General features: G+C 32.2%; 1 protein-coding gene across 2 annotated transcripts in view; it reads left to right on the plus strand.

Moving 5' to 3' along the window:
- The window catches only part of LOC108766193 (Y+L amino acid transporter 2), a 53,813-nt gene that overhangs the window by 20,336 nt on the left and 16,254 nt on the right, over positions 1-17,223 (plus strand). For both annotated transcript variants that reach the window (XM_018515350.1, XM_018515349.1), the window contains exons 2-3: positions 4,161-4,408; positions 9,075-9,321. In XM_018515350.1, the coding sequence (XP_018370852.1) occupies positions 4,166-4,408; positions 9,075-9,321 (490 nt within the window). In that variant the 5' untranslated portion in view covers positions 4,161-4,165. The remainder of the gene's footprint in view (positions 1-4,160; positions 4,409-9,074; positions 9,322-17,223) is intronic.

Below are 17,223 nucleotides of genomic sequence, written 5' to 3' on the forward strand. Positions count from 1 at the left end.
TCTCTTATAAGATCTTATATCTTTTTAGACAATGTCTCTTTTTTATAGTCGGGGAAACCGACGGTGGTAATCATTCACAATTTGCAAAATATATTGTGCTTGTTCTGCGTTCTTTGTGAATAATCTATTATAATTTTCCATCAATTGAACACCCCTTTCTACCGTAGTCATTAATAACTCGTAGTTTATTCACTACTTCCAGCTCTTTTTGGAAACTAGTGTTTTCAGACCACAAGTTGATGGGTCTATTTGCAAGAATTGATCATCTAATTCATATCTTTTAAAAAAATTTATAGTTTTGATGAAAACGAAGTATTCAAATCCCTTTTGCATAAATTCAAAAATTTCTTCATCTTTTATTAATACTTGCTTAATATTTTCTAATGGCAAAGTCAAATAAAAAAATGCCAATGCGATAGTTTCACGATAGCTAAAATACTATAAATGGTTCCTAAACGTACATAGTATCTACGTTGAAGCATGGTTTAATGTGTCTTCTGCTACTAAAGCATCATATTAGGATTTCAAGATTCTGTCTAAGTTTTACGAATATCGAACGATTGATCATAATATTTCTTGAATTACTTTGCATAAATTGAGGAACCATTTATGGTACTTAAGCCCTGAAGCTATCGCATTGGTATTTTTTGATTTGACTTTGCCATTAGAATTGAAGCAAAAGATGATTGATGCTTTAAATCGTGAATCATGTGACGAAAATATTAATCGAGTATTAATAAAAGATGAAAAAATTTCTGACTTTATGCAAAAGGGATTTGAATATTTCGTTTCTGCCGAAATAAAAAATTTTTTTAAAAGATTTGAATTAGATGATCAATTCTTGCAAACAGATCCATCAACTTGATCTGAAAACACTGGTTTCCAAAAAGGGCTGAAAGTAGTGAACAAATTACGAGTTATTAATGGTAAGAACAAATTACGAGTTATTAATGGCAGAAAGGGGTTTTTAATTGATGGAAAATTATAACAGGTTATTTATAAAGAACGAACAACAAGCACAATATGTTCTGCAAATTGTGAATGATTACCACCCGTCGGTTTCTCGACTATAAAAAAGAGATATTGTTTAAAAAGATATAAGATTTTATAAGACTGTAAGTTTTATAATAAAAATAATCTATATAAAATATGTTAATTTGTAATTATCTTAATTCACAATATTAAGATATGATAAAATATTCTATTATTATTAAGAGAGAGAGAGAGAGAGAGAGAGAGAGAGAGATACAATAAAATATAATATTCTAAATTTTTCTCAAAAACAAATTACTTTTTAATCTTAATTATAGCATTTTATATCAACGGTTTCTAATATTTTTTTTATAAATTATAATTAAAATTTTCTAAAATGACCCTTCCAAGTTAAAAAATCAAGAATATATATATTTTTATACCTCCCTTATTTAAAAATATTCAAGTCAATTAATAAGATTATTAACAATTTTTAATCTATTTCCTGTTTTTTTATTTTTTTCGAAAATCGTTTGTCATACGAAAAAAATAAATAGAACTTAAAATATGTCCGATATTCAAATCTACAACTTTTGTTTAAAACTTTTTTTGATAAATTTAATAACTTAAAAGATATTTAAAAAAATCGATGATTTTTTCATTTTATAATAAAATTCGGAGGTCCGGCGGCACGTTTTTCTCTTATTCGATTGGGATGAAATTTTACACAGATTTTTTTTTTCTTAAGTTGAAATCGTTTTGAGGGATGCTGCAAAAAATATTCGAAAGTCGAAAATAAGAGCCACTCTAATATATATATATAATATTGTTTCCAAAATAAATGTATAAAGTTGTTGAGTTTTTCCGCTGTCCACAATTTGCTCATTGTGCGCGCAGATAACTTTTTCAACTGCTATATTACTGGAAGTGATACATATTCTATGCTTTTGCAATTTGGCCAAATTTATAAAATATTTTTCAGCGGGATTTTTTTGTTATTATATTGCTAAAATCTGAACATTTAACACGTTTGGTGGGATAAAAGAACAAGCACCTTAAAAGCGAGACCGTCGAGATCGGAACATCTGGTTACATTAGATATATTAAGAAACACGACGGTTAATATTATTATACACAATTTTCAATAACTCTCCTCCTTCTAAGTACCGACTCCTTTTTGAGACTACATGTAAATTACACACTTTTTTTTTAATAATGTCTGTATTAGAACGATCGAGATGTACATTCAATGATTATTTAATTTTAATCACGCAAAAAAATATTGTGCTGCTTCAGCTAGAATTATAGCTGTTTTTATATCTGATAGAAAATTATGTATCATACGCGTAGAATTTATAGCTCAAATCTAAATTCTATCTCTCTATATGATTAGATGCAATACATATCCAATATCACGGTACTTGTTAGAAATTTATCTATTTTAGCTATAATATTTTTCGTACTTAGATAATTTCCGCTATAACTGCAAGATCACCTTTTTGAGTGATAAAGATCTATTATTTGTATAACTGATAAGAAAAGTAAGATTCAGTGAATTTTTTTTCATAGGACAAACTTGTCTGCTGCATGCGGAGAATCAGTAAAAATTGGAATAAAAGCAACCTTTGGCCCACACGGAATTCTCGCTTATATCATCACGCACGAGATTCTTCTATCCTAGATAAATCGACACAGTTCATTACGAAAGATCGCGTTTTCATCCCGCTTTGCGCGATTGTCAGATGCATTATTCAGAACGAGAAATCCTTCGGGAGTAGTCTTCGGCAATGAAACACAGAATCGCGATTTATACACGCGTATCGATCCTGTTACTTAGAACCGATGAGAAGAAAAATAGAAATGTGAAGATGGATCTTCGCTCTTTATTTTACAAGATAACATCGTAAATTACGTTATCTTTATTCTGGAAAATGCAAATAATCTCACAAAATAAGATATTATCGGTCTTTAAATAGCTTGTAATATCTCGTGAATAAGATGTAAAATAAAGAGTGCTCATTATTTCAGGAGGAAATCCTTTCCCCTTTTGATGGAAAAGAAATATATCTTTAGGAAATAAAGAATACTATAAAATGCGTATAAAGAAGGAATGATTTTTCAATAGTTTACGTGATTCTTGCGTGATGAGATACAATTTTTGACTTATTCTAGCAATGCGCGGATATAATCAAGATAGAAGAGTTGTCAATTTGTTACGTAATAAGACATTACAATACATTGCACATATATCTAAACAAACTGCAACAGTCTTATCTGCACGATCTTTCTAAGGAATTGTCTAATGAAAAGTCAAGAGGATACACCACTTGGCTGGATCTTTGTTGAATGTCGAGTAACAGTGTTTACACTCGTTTTAACGAGAATAACAACATTAATTATCATAAACTTTACAAAACTTTGAACAATTTTCCTTATTATTCCAAGGTAAAAAAAAAGCAAGATTCAAATGCATAAAATGTATTCATGCGTACACAAAGGCATGCTTTATCGCAACGGCTTTTGAAATAGGTAAAAGAATATTTTCATGTTTATCAGTTTGTTAATATTTCCACAAAAATGTATCTTTGTTTTAACGATACATCTTAGCGATAAAACTGATCTAATTGTAAGCTGCGTTGTGACATCGAAAAGTATTCGCACTGTATGTTCCGTTGTTTAAAGCAATTTCAAGATATCGTGATAGCATGATAAGTTCGCTCATAAATTCATCTACTACACATACAAAGTCCTTTAATTTATAAATAAAAGCAAACATCAATAAGATAATGATTTTACAATCAACAAATGTTCATGACTCTTCTTGGCGTAAATAATAAATGTATCTATTATTATTTCAAAAAGAGTGTAGATCAGATGTTATATAAAAATTAAAATTGCAATTTTTACACTAAGTTCTGTTACTTAATATTCGATATAATTAATAAATAAATATTCACTAAGATTAATATGTAAAACTTTCTTATAGTAGCGATATAATAAACGTTTATAATAAATTTTTTTACTATCATGTACATTTTACCATAATGACATAAGACGATAGCGTCGGTTCTATTTCACTTGAGACAATATCATAAATATAAAATAATAGAAAATGTCAAATAGATTTAAGAAAAATATTTGACGAATGAAAAAATGCGTACAAAGTATAGTTTCCTTGTGCATTTCAGAAAGAATGTCGAAATCAGGGAGCATTAAAGATGGCGAGAAGGGGCCCTATGATCCGGTCCCTACCGTCGAAAAGGGCAACGACGAGATTAAGCTGGAAGCGAAAATGTCGCTTCTCAATGGTGTCACCGTCATCGTCGGATCCATCATCGGTTCTGGCATTTTCGTCAGTCCAACGGGAGTCCTTAAATATACCGGAAGCGTGAATGCGAGTCTTCTAGTTTGGACGGCGTCCGGAATTTATTCTATGGTACGCATAATCTATCCCTTTCTTTTTTTTAGGAAAACTATTTCTCGATAACTTTTGTTCTGTTGATTTTTATTTAATTGATTTCTTTATTATATTTGATGCCAACGTATTAATTGAAGTAATTGCTCCTTAGTAGATTTACCAATAAAAAAAAGAATGATTGATTAATTACGGCAATGTACGAGGGTCGTTTGAAAAATTTTGAGCCTCATCATGAAGATGGCGTTACTCATCAAAGCCATTCTGGTATTATAATCGTGATACTTACGAAAGATATCTGTGACAATTGTGGCCACTTTGGACGTTCAGTTTTTGTTTGACAATCATTTGTGTCATTTTGTAAAAATGGAAAAAATTGAATATCGTGCTATAATTAAATTCTGGCATTTGAAAGACAATACGTCTATGCAAATTAAAGCCGAGTTGGACGCTGTTTACGGGGACTCTGACCCCTATTAAGCTGGACCCCCCACCAGCGCAAATCGGGTCCGGACATATTGAAAAATTTAGTGCTCTTTTGTTGCTAATTTGTTGCTCCAGAAAGAATTTTGTTGCTCCAGCCGTTCCGCAGTAAAAAAAAAAAAAAAATGGGTGGGTCCAGCTTAATAGAAAGCTGGACCCCCCCATAGTAAAAAACGGATATAGAGCTGCAATATCAAAAAATCAAGTACACCAGATTTTCTTGCTTTTTTGTTGCTCCAGAATAGTGCAAAGAAACATCAAAAAAATTCATTTGTTAAACAAATATCCATAAATTAACAAAATTACATCGTCACGCGTAGCAGAGTTATGACTAAAAGATACATGTACAGAGTTAGTTGCTCGGAAATTTTTGGTACCAAAATGTTCCTTGTAAAGTATACTATCGAAATATACCCATTTCCGATTTTGTTGCTAACTCTAACACATGCAAAATAATTAGTTTATCGCAGTCGGCGCCCGCGCCGAGCACTTTATTCACTAAAAGATTATTTAAAGAATTTGTTGCTCGGATGTTTTTGGTACCAAAATGTTCCTTGAAACGTATACTATCGAAATATACCCATTTCCGATTTTGTTGCTAACTCTAACACATGCAAAATAATTAGTTTATCGCAGTCGGCGCCCGCGCCGAGCACTTTATTCACTAAAAGATTATTTAAAGAATTTGTTGCTCGGATGTTTTTGGTACCAAAATGTTCCTTGAAACGTATACTATCGAAATATACCCATTTCCGATTTTGTTGCTAACTCTAACACATGCAAAATAATTAGTTTATCGCAGTCGGCGCCCGCGCCGAGCACTTTATTCACTAAAAGATTATTTAAAGAATTTGTTGCTCGGATGTTTTTGGTACCAAAATGTTCCTTGAAACGTATACTATCGAAATATACCCATTTCCGATTTTGTTGCTAACTCTAACACATGCAAAATAATTAGTTTATCGCAGTCGGCGCCCGCGCCGAGCACTTTATTCACTAAAAGATTATTTAAAGAATTTGTTGCTCGGATGTTTTTGGTACCAAAATGTTCCTTGAAACGTATACTATCGAAATATACCCATTTCCGATTTTGTTGCTAACTCTAACACATGCAAAATAATTAGTTTATCGCAGTCGGCGCCCGCGCCGAGCACTTTATTCACTAAAAGATTATTTAAAGAATTTGTTGCTCGGATGTTTTTGGTACCAAAATGTTCCTTGAAACGTATACTATCGAAATATACCCATTTCCGATTTTGTTGCTAACTCTAACACATGCAAAATAATTAGTTTATCGCAGTCGGCGCCCGCGCCGAGCACTTTATTCACTAAAAGATTATTTAAAGAATTTGTTGCTCGGATGTTTTTGGTACCAAAATGTTCCTTGAAACGTATACTATCGAAATATACCCATTTCCGATTTTGTTGCTAACTCTAACACATGCAAAATAATTAGTTTATCGCAGTCGGCGCCCGCGCCGAGCACTTTATTCACTAAAAGATTATTTAAAGAATTTGTTGCTCGGATGTTTTTGGTACCAAAATGTTCCTTGAAACGTATACTATCGAAATATACCCATTTCCGATTTTGTTGCTAACTCTAACACATGCAAAATAATTAGTTTATCGCAGTCGGCGCCCGCGCCGAGCACTTTATTCACTAAAAGATTATTTAAAGAATTTGTTGCTCGGATGTTTTTGGTACCAAAATGTTCCTTGAAACGTATACTATCGAAATATACCCATTTCCGATTTTGTTGCTAACTCTAACACATGCAAAATAATTAGTTTATCGCAGTCGGCGCCCGCGCCGAGCACTTTATTCACTAAAAGATTATTTAAAGAATTTGTTGCTCGGATGTTTTTGGTACCAAAATGTTCCTTGAAACGTATACTATCGAAATATACCCATTTCCGATTTTGTTGCTAACTCTAACACATGCAAAATAATTAGTTTATCGCAGTCGGCGCCCGCGCCGAGCACTTTATTCACTAAAAGATTATTTAAAGAATTTGTTGCTCGGATGTTTTTGGTACCAAAATGTTCCTTGAAACGTATACTATCGAAATATACCCATTTCCGATTTTGTTGCTAACTATAACATATGCAAAATAATTAGTTTATCTGCGTAGGCGCCCGTCGACTCTGATAAACTAATTATTTTGCATGTGTTACAGTTAGCAACAAAATCGGAAATGGGTATATTTCGATAGTATACGTTACAAGGAACATTTTGGTACCAAAAACATCCGAGCAACAAATTCTTTAAACAATCTTTTAGTGAATAAAGTGCTCGGCGCGGGCGCCGACTGGGATAAACTAATTATTTTGCATGTGTCAGAGTTAGCAACACAATCGGAAATGGGTATATTTCGATAGTATACGTTACAAGGAACATTTTGGTACCAAAAACTTCCGAGCAACAAATTCTTTAAACAATCTTTTAGTGAATAACGTGCTCGGCGCGGACACCGACTGGGATAAACTAATTATTTTGCATGTGTCAGAGTTAGCAACAAAACCGGAAATGGGTATATTTCGATAATATACGTTACAAGGAACATTTTGGTACCAAAAATTTCCGAGCAACTAACTCTGTACATGTATCTTTTAGTCATAACGCTGCTACGCGTGACGATGTAATTTTGTTAATTTATGGATATTTGTTTAACAAATGAATTTTTTTGATGATTCTTTGCACTATTCTGGAGCAACAAAAAAGCAACAAAATCTGGTGTACTTGTTTTTTTGATATTGCAGCTCTATATCCGTTTTTTGACTAAGGGGGGTCCAGCTTTCTATTAAGCTGGACCCACCCATTTTTTTTTTTTTTACTGCGGTACGGCTGGAGCAACAAAATTCTTTCTGGAGCAACAAATTAGCAACAAAAGAACACTAAATTTTTCAATATGTCCGGACCCGATTTGCGCTGGTGGGGGGGTCCAGCTTAATAGGGGTGACTCTGCCCCATCATTTGCCACCGTGAAAAGATGGGTAGCTGAATTTAAACGTGTTCGTACCAGCTTAGCTGATAATGAGCGTTCGGGACGGCCAACAACTGCGATCACCACCGATAACATCGAAGAAATTTATCAAATGATAATGGACAACCGTCGAATTAATATTAGGGAGATAGCAGAGGCTGTTGGCATATCAAAAGAACGTGATATGCCAACGTGTTTGTCATATATTGACTGAAGAATTAGGCATGCGTAAGTTAACCGCACGTTGGGTGCCGCGCTTGCTCACTCTGGATCAAAAACGCATTTGAATGAACATTTCTAAGACCCTGCTGAAGCGGTTTAAGCGAAACGAGTCAGATTTTTTGCGTCGATTAATAACGGTTGATGAAACTTGGGTTCACCACTTCACTTTTGAAACGAAAGAACAATCAAAACAGTGGACTGTGAAGGATGAACCTGCTCCGAAGAAAGCAAAGACGGTTTTATCGGCGGGAAAGGTGATGGCGACTGTTTTTTGGGACAGTCATGTAACTGTGTTGATCGACTATTTTGAAAAAGGTAAAACAATAACAGGGACGTACTACGCATCATTGCTTGACAAACTGAAGGCAGAAATTGAGAAAAAACGACCGCATTTGAAAAAGAAGAAAGTGCTGTTCCATCAAGATAACGCACCGCCTCACACTTCGGCGGTCGCTATGGCAAAAATTCACGAATTGTGGTTCGAATTAATTGACCATCCACCGTATTCACCAGATCTGGCCCCCAGTGACTTTTTTCTGTTTCCTAGGCTCAAAGTTTGGCTCAGAGGACAGAAATTTTCATCGAACGAGGAGGTCATCGCATCCGTAGACGCCTATTTTGCAAAGCAAGACGCTCAGTATTATTTGAATGGATTAAAGGGATGGGGGCATCGCTGGAGAAAATGTATCGACTTAAAAGGAGACTACGTGAAAAAATAAAATTAAATTTGACCGAAAAATTACTTGTTTCTATGTTAGGCTCAAAACTTTTCAGACGACCCTCGTATATATGAATAAAATTCTTTTGCATTGAATTCGGGTTTTTCAATGTCTCAGCTCACACCGTTTACTCAAGTGACAGCATAGAAATTCAAATTGATACAATTGCAAATCAATTCTGATAAATACATTTCGATGTAAGCAGTGACATATATAATAAATTAAATGATACATGTATTAATTAAATTCTTGTTTTTTTTTTCCATATCTTTCCACAGGTAGGGGCTTACTGCTACGCCGAGCTTGGTTGCATGATTAAGAAATCGGGGGCGGATTATGCATACATTATGGAGACTTTTGGACCCTTTTTAGCATTTATCAGACTATGGGTTGAGTGCATGATAGTGCGTCCTTGCAGTCAGGCTATCGTGGCCTTAACTTTCAGCGTCTACGTCCTGAAGCCGATTTTTCCGGACTGCACGCCACCCGATGAGTCTGTAAGAATGCTCGCTGTCTGCTGCATATGTAAGTAGATAATAAAAAATCGAGGGACACATCTCCGCAACACAAGAACAAAATCCAGAGCCTCTCTATCAGTCGTGATATATCCGTGAAATAAAACGAAGCGAAAAAATTTGTTTCTTTTTAGGTTTACGGGAAACCTATTTAAAAATTTTGACCAATGTGCGCTAAATATTTGTTATAGTAAAAATAATTATACGTATATTTAATATAGAATTTATGCATTCAGTTCTCTGTTTTTTTTTGCAGAAGTTGACGAAAATGAAAGGATTTCGTAATATTGTCTAACGTATAGATCGAGTTCTGCATTCGTAAAATCTTCTTTTTCCACAACTCCGTTATATTAATTTATTCAATGTTTTGCTTTGCAATTACCATTACGCAACCGAACGCGGATACTGAGATCTGCATGCGGAGGAACGCAATGAAGTGATTAAGTTTATCCATAGTGTGGATATTTGTTGCACGAAATTGAAATCAAAGCATGGGAGTGATGCTGCTCCTGTGGCGATGAATAATCGTAGTACAATACCGTATGGCTGATGATTAAACTTAACTGATTCGCGCGTCCATCAGTAGTAACGGTTTCAAACGGGCCGACACAAAGTGACCCATAAAAAATTCGTCTTTCCCACAGCAATCGTGCCCCTGACTGCGTCAAGAATGTCATCCCGAGTGATTTTGATTTCCGTCTATAATCCTCCGCTCTTCCTCTCTCGACCTCTTCACCCGTCGTTTATCTTTCAACTTGTTCTCAGAGCTCCTCTTTATATCGCCCGTCCCGAAGAAGCGATCGTCCATCTCATCAAGATACTATAATTTATCATGCATCTAATATAACATCCGATTAAATTAATTTATTTCTAATTCATCTTTCTGATTTGTCATTTTATTTATTTATTTTCTTTTACGTTCGTAGATCTTTTCTTCTTTTATGCAGTATGCCTTTCCTTTCTACTGATTCCAACTGTTGTGTTCGCTTGATTGCAAAATTTAATCGCTTACGACAGATCTTCAACAGATCTTATTCGAATAAAACATTTTTATTTCATTTTTTTATCGTTTTTTTTGTGTGCCGCTTGATTCGCTGATTACAAATTGTGAGCGTAAAATAAGTTAGTCTCGCAATCTTTTTTCGATTCAATATCTTTTTTTATTTATACAAGTTATAAAAAAGTTTTAAAATATCCTATCTTTTCTTATCAACAAAATAAAAAAAAATGTTTTGAACATTTGTTTGCTTTTTTAAATGTTATTTATGAGATATAATCTTTAATATTTTACAATTATACATTTTTGTCATCAAAATATATATAAAGCAAAACCTAATATTTATATATTTAATTTGATTTAACCTAATATATAACATTAATAAATGTAAATTGTCGTTTTTTTTTACAGGAATTCATATTAGTTAGCGTAACTATGTAGTAATTGACAAATATAAAAAATGTTCATGTTAATATGTAACAAATAAACGTAACTTTTGTAGTACAAGCAATAAGATACAAATATTTTTAATAATTATCGAGTAAAAATCTATTCATAAATTTATTATACGAAATTATAAACCAATTTCTAATTTAAAGTATTTTTTAGTAATTATAGTTTTAAAGGATCGGAAAAAACCGAATTTTTCCAATTTTTCCGCGGATTCTTTCGATTTCTTCCCCAAGGGTAGAAAAATTCATTTTAGAAAAATTTCACGCGTGTTCGTAAAATCTACCATGTTTGCTCTCGATTCTTTTTGTAAAGAAAATAATTGTATATAGGGTACATAGCGGGATAATTTGGATAAGTTAACAGAATTGAGGTCCCATAACGTATTCAATAAAACATACGAAACATACACTGTTATATGTATTAACTTAAATTACTCTTCAGACTAGTTGTTAAGATTACATTTGTTTTTAAATTAGTTCGTTTAATCATAATTAAATTTCACATCAAGTGATGTAGTAAACGTAAATATAAAAGTTAGCTCAATATTAATTTCAATGCTTAAACGAAGTATCTTATTTTAATAATATTATAAAATATGAGAATTAATTGTAATCTTTTTTTTATATCTAATTTAAACAAAATCTAACACACACATTTTGTCATGTGCAGATTAAGACGAATTACATAAAGTCTTTAGAATTAAAAGAGTTATAAATTTTTGAATCTAACCGATTTAACCTAGGTGATGTATCTATAGTAACCACTTGCGCAGTACAATGCGCAGTCGTGTATTTAATGCTTTGCTATGCACCATAGGAAGGTTAGATTAGATTTTACTATAAAAATAGAAGAAAAAAAAAATTTAATATATTAACATCTTTATAATATATGATGCTTGATGGTAGCATCAAATTATTAAATTGCTTGTCAATTTAATTCGCGATTACTAGAGTAGTTTTAATTGCGTTTATTTAGTCCGGAAAAACAATTCGGCGCGCAGTTTGAAAAAGACTACAATATGGTATATATGCAAGTACATATATAGTATATATTAGTAATTTAAGATTGAATTATTTAAAAGCAACGAAGATCCAGCTTCGGCCGTAATAGGCATTTAAATTTCTAGTATTGATTGTGTTTCTCACATATACGGTCTAAAAATAGAAAAATAAAAATTTTAACAAAAATAAGATTACATAACTTTCTGGATCACATTAATTTGTTGAAGGACATTAAAAATTAAATAGCATGTTATGTATATAGGGTAACTCCGGTATATACGCCGCGTTGGGATTTACGCCGCGAAAGTGAGAAAAAATTGAGTTATAATTTTAGCTTCTTACTGTTAATATTAATGAAATTATTGAATCGATCTGTCAATGTGTGTGTAACAATTAGTAGCATCATCATAAATTGTAATCTATATAAAATGATTACTGTAAGGCGTGTAAAAGACTTAGTGGTTATTTCGCGATACATACGTGTAGAGGAATAGTAAAGCATGTTGTATAGAGCAAAATACAAGTGCTTTGCTTTCGTATGCTTTGTTTAGTTTGTTGAAGCCCTTGCATTTTTGCCATATATCCCACCCATTATCTATATATATCAAAAATGCAAGATTTCAAAAAGTTTATTTTTTAATACGAAAACTAAATATTTCGGATTTCTAATATTTTTTTCATAGTAGTAGACAGTACAAAGTTTTTACTGATATAGTTCGTTTATTTTAAACATAGTAAATAATACTTAATAAATTAAGTTTTTGATAGGTGCGGCGTATATACCGGAGTTACCCTATATTGCAAAAACAACAATTTTTCCAAAAAAAACCAATTTTTCGGAAAAAAACGGGAATTTTTCCAGTTTTTTTTCCAGTAACTTGAAAAAAACGGTTTTTTAAAAACTATATTAGTAATGGATAAAAAAAAATTGAAGATATATCTCCGTGCGCGTTTAGAGAAATATCGCGCCAAACGTAAGTAAAAATTTTCACTGCAAAAGAAATGCTGTTAGGTAAACAAAAATAATTTACAGAAATATTTTTTTTACTCATACGGCAGTTTGCTGGATTATATTGAGAATTTACGATGAAACCACTTATATGTATCTCGAGGAAGCTGCGTGTGTGCACGGAATTCCCCGAGCAGTGAGATCGACAATATTCTAACAACCTTGAGCTTCCCTGTACCATGTATTTTGGCCTTGATGTTTTGTTTCCTCTGTTCATTTTCCAGAAAGGACTCTGCTATTCTTTTCACGTAACAAGCATGGTATAGAGCGCAGTTCTTAGTTATGTCGACACAGTAAATCACTAACAAGACGCAAGAGTTTAAAAAAGAAGTCACAAGCTTTGAAATAATCCTCTAAAATACAATATAACGATAAAAAAAAGTAGAAGAGCAAAATTAAATTAGACTGATAAACAATATAGTTAAGAAATGTAAAAGAGATTCTAATTTTTTTATGCAAAATTACAAGATTTAATTTATGTGACATTTATTTGCTCTGTTTAATACATTCGCTCGACATAAATCTTTTTTCTGTTGGCGGAGTATGAAAAGCCGCACACACGCGAGTCAAAATGAAAAATAACTTTTAAATTAATAAGTATTTTCTCCTTTTAAATAGCGCGGCGTGATTGTGCAGCAAATCGTGACTCGCATCCTTCATACGAATGTGCGCGATAATGACACCCTTCCCACAGATCAAGACACACTCCGTTTTTCTGCCTTTCTCTCCCACAACGTAAAAATCATGAGCGATTATGCATACCATGATTTTTATTCCATTTCAATTTCCGCGAGCAATCACGGATCGCGGGAGAGGCTCGGGCGTGCAATCTGTGCACGATCTCGAATGCTAGTTAATATTGTAACAAAAAAGAATTCGTTCATGATCGTCGACAGGAATAAACAACTGGCGAATCATGTCACGGGACTGATCTTATGGGCGTATTCTCACGGAAATCTGAGATGCACGTAATTTTGCGCATGTTTCCGTGTTGTGATGTCCACTTTTTTTCCGCGTTTTCGCGGGCGAGTTCAATAAGATGCGTGTTAATCGAGTATTATGAAGTATTCTCGTAAAATATTCTTTTTGACTGAAATATCATTAATAAAATTCAGAATCTATAACGAATTAAATATTAATAGTGTATATTGGTACATAATGTTGAGATAACTAACGTTTAACTATTAATTCATTGTTATTGATTTAATAATTATTGATAATTGTATTTTACATTTATTGAAATAGTCCGGATAGCATTGAAGTTGAAGTATATTTTTTTACATAATTTTACGAGATACGTCAAAGGATAATTTACACAAGATATATGATGCATATCATGCAAAAATTTTATTTTTAGAAATTTATTCTGTGAACGAGGATACAACCACGAGTAAGCGTATCGTGTTCTTTGTGGTTGCGGTTGTTTGACTACGCATTTCTTTTGCTTCGATGTCACCCCTGCAGATCGCATTACAAATACGCAGAAGTAATTGCATTTCAGTCATTTTTCTGGGAGACAATTGACGAAGCATTTCTCTCGTAAATATTTACGCGGGAAGCTTGAATAAGCCTGTAAATATTTATGCGAGATACAGATTTACTCGTTTTTCTCAAAAAATATTTGATAGAGGATATAAAAAATATCTTTCATCAAATACTTATATAAAAAACAAACTTGAAAATGTTTATAAAAATAAAAAAATTAGAAATTTATTAATTGTATACTGTTATGTAATTGTTGGGATTTAAGGAAAATGAAATTTATCCATCATTAAAATCACTTTGTCAGTCAATAATTAATCTGAAATAAACAATTAAATAAAAAATCTGATACGATTAATATGTTATGATATCGAACTCGTGATAAGCACAATAATTCTGGAATATCGGACTGTAACGTAAAAAAATGTATCACATTCGCAATCGGTACGATCTTCGAAGAAGTTCCAAGTAATTGAAAGCCAGTCTATCGTTAGTCGAACGTAGACTTTTCTCGTTTTTCTTAATAAATCAATTGTTATTTTAAATTTCGCATAAAATTGAAGAAAAATGCTTTGAGATATAAAGCGATGAGATGATTATTCTAAATTTCGCCTAAAATTGCTGGAAAGAAATGCTATAAGATATAAAGTAAAGAGTTGGTTATCGGCGACGTTGTCAGTAAAGCTTCTCTATAGTATTTGAAGAAAATAAGATTTTGCTATATAGTCTTTCATTTATTCCTTCCGATAAATCGTTCGACAAACCAGGAATAGGTTTTCCCGTGAAGGAAAATGAATCGCTAACGTATTCGTTCTCGACGATAAGGATGTCATTTTGAATAAATGACGCGTCACGTTTTCAATATTTATGATAAGTCTATCAAGTGTCTCAAATAAGATTATAAATTAGTAATAAAGTTTCATCTTCGGGGAAATCTAAAAACTATATATTCGACATCTTTCTCTTTTTCTTAAGAAAATTTTTTCCCCACTTTCTTTAATATTTTGAGCCTAATATTATCGTTTATTAATTTAATATTTTGTTCTTAAATTAAACATTTCAAATAAAATTAGGAAAACTATACTGCTAATATTATTTAATTAATTAGTAGAAAGAATATTTAATTAATTAGTAGAAAGAGTATTTAATTAATTGAAAGAGATCCCGTGTAGAAAATTATTAGGGCTTAAAAAAGGGTCTTATAAATATACCCTAAAATTTATCGGGGCCTATTAGGGCAGATTATTTGGGCCCTACATGGCATGTAACAAATTTGTTTACCAAGCCCCTATAAGGAAAAATTATCGGGGCCCTATAAGGAAAATTATTAGAACCTTATAAGGAAAAACTATCAAGGCTCTATAAAGAAAAACTATCAGGGCCGTGTAAAAAAAATTGATCAGGGCTCTGTAAGGAAAAATTATCAGGGTCTTATGAGAAAATATTACGGGAATTAATTTTACGTTAATTTGAAACGGTCACCCATCCGAATGTGAACCACCATTCGCGTTGCTTGACCTCTGTAATCGTACAGAAACTTTTTTTTTTTAACTAAAAGTATATTTATTTTCCATATTACATAACAAGTTATACATATTTCGTTTGGTTTTGTAGTTCCTGCTTAATCTAGCTTAACCTACTTTATAAATTATTTGTAAGCTACCTAGCTTATATTCGTTTCTAATATTTGAGCCTTTGTTTTATGTTATGTGTTATCCTACCCTGTCTGTAGTTCATAGGAAAACTAATAAATAAAAAACCTATATATTATTTGCGGAATTAATGCATGGGGGATATACTCGTATGCGTTACCTTTAGTTTAGTTGCTATTGTAAATATTTTAACGCTTTATGGAAAATATCTAATTTCTGGTACGGTAACTCATACTTATAATACTCAGGTACATTATTATATCTTATACTTGTAATGTCTTTAGTGAGTTTGTTATACTCTAGTTGTGTATTATAGAATCTGTTTGTAATGTCTAATAAGTAGTCCCTAATGTATGGTAATTGTGCTTCATTATGTAGATCATCTATTTTACTATATCTTCCTGCATTCAGCACTAATCTTAAGCATTTGTTTTGATAACTTTGTAGAGGTTTTAGATTTTTGTTTTAGCTGTGCCACACTATACTGCTGCTGCATATGTTATTGCTGGTCTTAGTATCATCTTGTACATTAATAGTTTATTATAGCTGGTCACTGCAGACCTTTTCACCATTAACGGATATATTTGCTTCATTGTCATATACGTTTTCCTCATAACAGAATTTATGTGCATTTTATATGTTAATTTATAGTCTAAATTTATTCCTAAGTACTTTACAGTACTTTTACAAATTGTTTCATGGTTGTATACTTTAATTGGCTGAATAATTTTTGTATTTTTGATTTTTCTGGTAAAAACTATAATCGTTTCAGTTTTTGCAGCATTAAGTGCTATCTTCCATTTTTTGTAATATTCTTGTAAAAAGTTTATATGTATCTGTATCTGTTTAGTAGCTACTATTGCACTAAAAGAATGTGCATAAATTGCAGTATCATCCGCGAACATAGCTAATTTAGTTTTTGGAAATCTAACTATATCATTAACGTATATCGTAAACAATGCTGGCCCAAGTACTGAGCCTTGTGGCACCCCTAATCTTATAATCCTTTCTTCAGATTTTATATTATTTACCTTAACCTGCAATTTTCTATCACAGAGATATGAGTATATTAATTTAGTAAGCACATTAGGGTATTTGTACTCAATCATCTTATATATAAGCTCATCTATCCATACTTTATCAAAAGCTTTCTCAATATCCAATAGTAGCATAACCGTGATATTGTTCTTATTAAAGTTATAGCGTACATCATTGACTATTCTAACCACTTGTTGTACAGTATTGTAAGACAATATAATTATAAAGGCATATGACCACGAACGCCTGTTATCGTTGGCTTAAAATTATTATATTTAAT

This window comes from Trachymyrmex cornetzi, unplaced genomic scaffold, assembly GCF_001594075.2.
Source record: "Trachymyrmex cornetzi isolate Tcor2-1 unplaced genomic scaffold, Tcor1.1 scaffold570, whole genome shotgun sequence".
NCBI lineage: Eukaryota > Metazoa > Arthropoda > Insecta > Hymenoptera > Formicidae > Trachymyrmex > Trachymyrmex cornetzi.